The sequence below is a fragment of the Lepidochelys kempii genome, chromosome 4 (assembly GCF_965140265.1).
Source record: "Lepidochelys kempii isolate rLepKem1 chromosome 4, rLepKem1.hap2, whole genome shotgun sequence".
Taxonomy (NCBI): domain Eukaryota; kingdom Metazoa; phylum Chordata; order Testudines; family Cheloniidae; genus Lepidochelys; species Lepidochelys kempii.
The window spans coordinates 119501130-119509071 of record NC_133259.1 but is presented as its reverse complement, the minus strand read 5'-3'; the positions used below and the strand labels follow the sequence as shown (position 1 = coordinate 119509071).

At 46.0% G+C, this 7942-nt stretch overlaps 1 protein-coding gene across 1 annotated transcript; it reads left to right on the top strand.

The window, feature by feature from the left end:
- Positions 1-1755: 1755 nt before the first annotated feature.
- On the top strand, positions 1756-7663 carry LOC140910031 (homeobox protein HMX1-like). The gene is made up of 2 exons (XM_073340139.1): positions 1756-2457; positions 4385-7663. Exons 1-2 carry the CDS (start codon positions 2157-2159, stop codon positions 4972-4974), a joined length of 891 nt encoding a protein of 296 aa, XP_073196240.1. The 5' UTR covers positions 1756-2156; the 3' UTR covers positions 4975-7663.
- The last annotated feature ends 279 nt before the right edge of the window (positions 7664-7942 follow it).

The window sequence follows — 7942 nt, the reverse complement described above, 5'->3', positions numbered from 1 at the left end:
CCCACTTCTTCAGATGCATGGATTGAAAATTACAGGTAGAGGCATAAATGTGTGCCAATTACAGATACAGGCATAAAGGTGTGCCAATATATATTTATGCCTGTATCTGTAATTTTCACTCCATGCATCTGAAGAAGTGGGTTTTTTACCCATGAAAGTTTATGCCCAGATAAATCTGTTAGTCTTTAAGGTGCCACCGGACTCCTCCTAATCTTTTTATGATGTCAATAGGTTAACATGGGCCCTCTGGCCAATACCAGCAGCTTGCATTAAACTACTTCATGCATAACAGGGCTGTGCCAGTGGGTTATTCAGGTGTGCACCCTGCATGGTGTCTGTTTACTTACCTAAAGCTCCGGGATCTTAGGTCTGAAGTCTCGTCTTGGTCTCTCTGAAAACTTGGCCCACCTAGTCCGAAGGAGAGACGCGTGAAGTAACTAACACCTACCAGCAAACAGCAGCGAGTTCCCTTTGCTTGTAATGGAATAGTGGAAGAAACACCGCTATATTTATGTCAAAGTGGCAGCCGAGAGACACACACGCGCACTGCTGTCTGTACAGAATGGGGAATTCGAGCCTCGCTGAATCGTGTCGCGCTCAATGTCAGGAGCGATCGGTTTCCTGCTAGGAGGGACATCGCCTCGCGTCTCTCAGTTTAATAGACGTGCTTAAGCGCTCAAAGAGGCTGGCGCTGCTGGAAGCCCAGCTGGCCACGCTCCCCGCAGCGCTGGGGCTTCACACAAGCGCGCTTTGGCCAGGCGGCGGCGGCGGCCCAGCGCCTGGGGCCATGGCGAAGAGCTCACATTGAACTACCGTCACAGGCTGAAGCAGGCGACCAGGGCTGGGAAGCTCGGGTCGCTCGGAGCTCCGGGCTCCGCTCGGTTGAATGGTTGCCATTTAAAATCGAGTCAAGGTTACAAAATGCAGACAGAGGTTGAAACCAACCAGCACATACATAGAAAGAAGCATGGCCGTGGGAGAGAGGGATTAGGGCGTGCAGTCAACATCCCACCCCAGGCCAAACTCACAGGATTGTCCGGCCTTTTATTCCAGGTGTGGGTCATCCTACTACCTCCTGATCACCCCACCAGCCAGGGTGGCTTGCAGTGGGACCTGTCCGGGGCAGACATGTTTGAAACAGACACTTCCTGTTGTATTGATAAAGGGGGCTCCCACCTTAACCCACAGTAGGATAAATAAAGGGGCGGGAGATCATTCTTCTCCCACCCCCTCCTGTTCAAATGAACCGAGAGCAGGAGCTCTGAGCAATTCACAATCATCCTGGGTTCAACTCTGAAGGAGGAGAGGTGGGAAAAGAAATAATCCCCAAATTTTTCCGGAGGATCCGTCCAGAGTGAAAGAACCTGGAAGGGGAGGAAGGAGGTTAAAGGGGGATGCTTCAAGAAGGAGAGGGTCCTTGTTAACTTGCTCTCATTTATGTCCTCATCCACCAATTAATTATTATTATTATTATTAATTATTAATTATTATTATTATTTACAATACATGGGCGGGAATTGATTGGCTGGGCTGCCCTCTGAGCCCAGTCTAGCCAATGGGAGGCTCGGGATGCTGGCCTGACCATCCCTCTTACCCATGAGTTGGAGCCTGGCGTTCCCGCTCTCTGCGTTTTGATTTGCTCCCTAATTGACCTAAATAAAAAGCCTGTGAGTGACAAGGCTTCTGCAAGCCCCCGAGGCAACGCGCACTCACGCACATGCAGCCAGCCCAGACCCCAGCCCCGCTGAACTCATTGCAAGTGATTGCCCTGCTTTCCCTGGACTCATCCCATTTGCCGCGCTGCTCGTCCAATCGGAGAATTACTCCTCGCTTGTAAAACGTTTAACTTGCATGACATTTTTATTTCGTGATTAGCGTTTTCGCGCAGAATCTGGCGCCTCCGATGGGCTCTTCCCCCCCCCCCCTTTCCCCTCCTCTCCTAGCTGGCAGGAAATGATGGCAAACAGCGATCTGAAATGATTACTCCGGGGGAAAAAATCCTTTTATACCAGGAGAGCATCCATCGGGTTTCGCAGAGAAAGAAGGCGATTGCTCGCACAGAGCGAGAGAGCCCTTTCGCCTCGGAAACTGACTAGCGATCTAGCCAGCGAGCATTCCCAGCCCCCACTGCTCTGACCCTGCGAGCTGGACCCATTATGCCGGACGAAGCCACCGACACCACCAATTCTGCCTCCTCCCGGGTCTCGTCTTTTTTTATCGAGAATTTGCTGGGGACCGAGGGGAAAGAGAGCCGAGAGGAGAGGACACAGGAGAGCACGGAGGATGGCCACAAAGAGACGCGGTCGCACAGCGGAATAGCCGGCAGCCATTGCGCGCAGGTCTGCTGCCAAGTCTCTCCTTTTGGGTTCAGTTCACAGAGCTATCCTCTCAGGGAAAGTACAATGGAGTGGTACAGAAGAGCTCACGCTAGTTTTATAGGATCCACCAGTCCAGACAGTAAGTTTCCTTGCGGTTCTGTATTGTTTCTTGAGCAGCCCACTGGGGTCCAAAATGCTCTTTACTCGGCTAGAGCAAATGGCAGTTCTGGGTGTACCTGGCTCCCTGCAGAGAGAGAGAGGGAGCAGCTGTATTTATGTGTCAAACCTAAACTAGAGGACCGGGGTGGAGGGGTGGGGGGCTTAGTTCCCAGATAATGTCATGTACATTTCTCCCCTGCACGGGAATATTTGCACAATCACCCTAAGAAATGGATTTCCAATGGGAGTTTACAATCTTCCCTCAGGCACAAAAAGAGAGAATGAAATGAATGGTAAAATAGCACTCGTAAGCAAGAGATCCAACTCCTCTCTTCTTAAAATTCCTTCTCTAGCACTGGCTCGTTGTTTCCAACCAGAGCTGCCCAGAGCAATTCCCAGAAAAGTTATAAATTATAATTCAAACATACTATATCAAAAATCCCCCCCCCCACACACACACACACGTTGAGCGTCAGTCCTGTGGGCTGGTTTCTAAAAAGTCCATATTTAAAAAAACAGAATAATCTGGAGCAGAAATAAAATAGCTATTAATCGGTAAAAGGAATCCCCTAGTACCTCAGGCCTGCACCGTCGTATTTTGAATGCAGAAAATAAAATTGGAGCCGAAATTTAAATTCTAGTGCAGAAACTAACGTCTGAAAAAGTTTGCAGGCTGGAGTCAGCTGTTCTGCTGAAAAAACTGTAACTTAGTACACGCCTCTGAACTACAAAGGGGAAGGTTATATGCTGGAGTTTCCAGGACTGTGATTGACGTGAAAGATGTGTGTGTACATCCTAGCCGGTCCCTTTTCACCAAAGATGTGTGAATTCCTACATGGCCAGGCTCTTGTTTCAAAATTACACCTGGAAGCAGCCAACGTCAACCCCTTTCTTTCCTATAAACAGATCTTTAAAAACAAAACAAAACAAAACAAAAAAAACCCTGACGCTATTGGATAGTCTAAGACTTTCAATCCACCTGAACCATTTTTAGAGGCAGCTTTAGGAGTTCCATTATTACATTGTGTTAATGCATTCAGTTTCGCAAAGTACGAAATAACACGTCAAGCTCCAAATGGGGGGAAATACTCCTCTACCCTAACACACATTGAGCCCCCTTCATTGCTTTGACAGAAACCTCTTTCTGTATGTAGCCAGTGATAGACCTATCTATCTTTTACTATGGGCTATTGTTTGCATCGTTTCTTAACGTAATGGTTTTTAGTTGACAGGTTTCAGAGCAACAGCTGTGTTAGTCTGTATTCGCAAAAAGAAAAGGAGGACTTGTGGCACCTTAGAGACTAACCAATTTATTAGAGCAGAAGCTTTCGTGAGCTACAGCTCACTTCATCAGATGCATGCCGATGAAGGGAGCTGTAGCTCACGAAAGCTTCTGCTCAAATAAATTGGTTAGTCTCTAAGGTGCCACAAGTCCTCCTTTTGGTTTTTAGTTGTGTAGCTGAGTGCTTATTGGTCTGGACTATGATTCTTTCTGAAGGGAAAAATATCTATCCGTGTCGTGTGCTGCAAAGGATGATTCGCCTGTAATATTCATCTGGAGAAATAGGGGTGGACTTGGACACAGGAAGAAGAGGGAGCGCAAGAAATCAACTGCGCTCTGACACCCCACTCCCAGCTCTCTGTGGTTGCTTTCTTTGCTGCTGCTGCTGTGCGTGTCCCATCCCTCAGCGGTCATCAGAGGTCGTTTGCATGTGCAAATCAGTGTGGGAGTCTTTTAGATATAGGAACATAATAAATATTCTCGTATACTGTATGTATTCCATAATTAATACACGAGCGATGAGTCTGGAGAACCAGGCACGGTGTATGCGTGTGCGTGTGTGTGTGTGTGTGGTTGGCTATGGAAGAAACAACCCTTGTTCCTCTGTCTCTCTTCTCTCCATCAGCCAGTGACCGAGACTCTCCCGAGATCGCCGAGGAGGCATCAGCGGGGAAGCCAGGGGGCTGCAGGAACCAGGCAGAGGAGCTGGGCTCTGCCGAGAGGAGAGAGGAGTTTGCTCGCTGCAGCACCAGCAGGGAGGAGGACGACAAAGCCGAGGAGCCGGACTCCGCCGAGCAGAGAGCCGCGGGCCGCAAGAAGAAGACCCGCACGGTCTTCAGCCGGAGCCAGGTCTTCCAGCTGGAGTCCACCTTCGACATGAAGCGCTACCTGAGCAGCTCGGAGCGGGCCGGCCTGGCGGCCTCCTTGCACCTCACCGAGACCCAGGTGAAGATCTGGTTCCAGAACCGCAGGAATAAGTGGAAAAGACAACTGGCTGCGGATTTGGAAGCGGCCAACGTCTCCCACTCCGCTCAAAGGATAGTAAGGGTGCCCATTTTGTACCACGAAAACTCGCCTGCAAGTGCTTTAGGCTTCACCTTGCCTCACATGTCTCCTCCCCTGGTGGGGTTTTCTAACGCTGTCAGCTACCCCCTGGCCTCCTTCCCTGCCGCCTCAGTCCCGTTTCTGAGATCGCAAATGACAGGGCTCGTTTGAGAATCCATCTTTGCAAGGACCTTTTTTCCCCGGCTCTGCCCCACTTTTCCCCTCCCTCCCTTTCAGCCCCATTCCCCTTCCTCCAAACTTCTTATTTCGACTTATACATTTCTTGATTTTATGCTTTTGAATTTTAAAACGTGCAATAAAGATACTTTGGGGGTACCTATAAAAGCAAGAGAAGGAAAGCCATCAACACAGTGTCTGTCACCAGGATGTCTATGCCTGTCACGTGCCCAAAGAAAATACAGTTGTGTGGAATAGTCTTTCCACGCCACCTTGCAAATGATCCGTTTAAAAATCGTAGATTTAGACAGCAGAAATAATAACCCCGGCGATTCGATTTGCTAAATAGACTTTCGTTTTCCTTGACCGAAATGCTCTTTTTAGCGAACCCTAACACGTAGTCTTTGCTGAGCATGAGAAGAATGTAAAGAACGTTACACATTTTGCCATGACAATGGCACAATTTAATACACGGGGGGTGGGGGGGTGACACCCTCCTCTTGGGTTAAATCCTGCAATTTTACTGGGATGGAAGATGAATGAAGGTTGAGAAAGGGCTTCAGAATCTATCCCAGAATCGTCTTTCGACATTTCATAAACCTGCAAGGTTTAGACGAAAGAGTCAAGTGTTTGGGAAGTCGGAAGGCTCTTTGGTCACAGTAAGTTGTAAGAGGGACATAGCCCATCAATTGGGCACACCCACACTAGCAGGTATACGAGGCTGGATTCGGCCTGCTTTGGTCACTCCGCTGTATTATTTTAGTCTTTAAAAAGACATTACTTTTTAATGTTGATCTGGCTATTTCCAAGCATTTACCGGACGCCCTCTGCCCAGTCCCTGCAATCTGGCCACAGTCTTGATATTGCCTTTTTAATAAGTAAAGATCATTTTTAGTTTCCATATTTTGATGATCTTCTTTGTTAAAAACGTCGAAAGCATATGATAAAATACCTGCTGACTATTTCTAAAAATGCATGGGTGTTTTTTTTTTTTCGTTTTTTTTTAAACAATTCCGCAGAAAATCTTTCAACTACTTCACTCAGTAACAATTCTTATCAGAGGGACAGTTCCCTCCCCTTTAGAACAGTCGGATAAAAACCATTTTAAGAATACTGTATTTTAGCACCCGCTGACGACCAAAGGATCTGTTTCCCACTTGTTTTGGTCTCCCGACAAATCTAAAGAAAACACAGAGCAGCTTTACCCCTTTTTCATATGGGAAGCTGAGATTCTCGCTAGTTTTGTGTAATGGATGAATTGTTGGCACTGGCAATTAAAACAAATCAAATGGCCCCAGCCTGGGAAATTGTAGCTTTAGTTACACAAGCTAAACTGTAATGTGATATTATATCAAGTATTATGCATGCCTAAACTATTTCCCCCTTTAAGAGCTGTTTTATTTCTCTCTCTCTCTATCCACGGCTAACCATTAATACTGGATCAGTTATTATTCCTGAAGGCTGGGATTCCTTCCCGATGTTCTGAATTTAAAAAGGGGTGGGAGGGAAAGACTTTGTCAGACTCAGTTTTGGGGAAAGGTCAAGCTTTGATCCTGTATATTATGGTATAATCAGATGTAATTTAATCTACCAGCTCGGAGCACTATCTGGCTGTGTAGGGAGCACAGATCCGGGGTGTATTTTGGCGTATACATGTGTGGCCCTTTCCTCTGTAAAGAAAGCCAGTGTTCACTCTTATTTATGGTCTTAAATTATATTTTCGACAGGCTAGTCTTATTTCTTGTTATGATATCAAATAGTAATGGAGAGTAACCTATGATACAAAACCGGGAAAAATGCTTTGTTCTGGCTATAACGTTTCGATATTTTGCTCTCTCCAGCCTAAAACATAACCCTCTGAGCCATTTCCCTCAAATGAATTAAGAACACTAGCAGCATCAAGATTAATCCACCCAAGAGACAATCCGGTTTATGAGACAATGCTAACTTTTCGTATTGTTCTTTTTCATTCGAGTTTAGGGTAATATTTATCGTAGCCCCTATTTCAATACTTGTGAACTCCCTTTATTATCTCAAAGAGATCGTCACCGGTTTTCATTTGCATGGCAGCTGAACACTTATATGAAAATCTCCTGCCAAGTTGGTGGGAATTAGGCTAAAATATCGTTCTCTGTTACAGACGAGGGTAGCGGGGATTTGAGGCGATGAGGTTTTGGAATGCAGTCGATAATAAACAAACCTCCGGCTGTGAAGAACTCAGATCGGAATTGACATTGGCTATTTGGTGTGAAAAAGACATTATTGTTGGGGGAGGGGAGACTATTTATTGCCTATGCAACAAGTGTTATTATTTCGCAATATTTGCTTCGATTACGTTCCAGACACAGGTTTAGATGGAAGAGAGGCAGACAGACAGATGATTTCCCCGTTGCGTACAACTTCACCAATCGCTCAGTGTTCCCGACTGGAGTAAATTATGATTCACAACAATCATATTGGAGTAGATTGTAATCCATCGTGCTACTTAACCGCCTGCCACTGCTCACATGGCATTTCTTTTCACTAATGTATGAGATGATGACTATACTTCTGATTCTACTCCATATTCTTTTCTTGAAGGCAGGCCTACATGATCGATACGATTTTTTTTAAAATGTGGTTTTGGCATGAGTTTGTTTTTTAAAGACGTGCTGATTACATCAATAAACAGATTTTTTTTTCATACACTGTATTTGAAGCTATTCTCGCAGTAAAATATTAAAAGGTACAACACGTGAATCCGTATAAGGAAAAACTTGCTAACATGCTTTATTCTGCACATCTGGCCAATGCTTTGCATTACATTATTAAGAGTTTGCACTTGCAAGTAACAACACACACCCCTCTAGTTTCTGTACATTGGGAAATTGGTCACTGCACTAGTTGCCAAGAACAGTCTACAGGGTTCAGAGAGACGCCTAGCATAAAACACTGGCAAGCATTAGAGTTGTTTTCAGAGTAG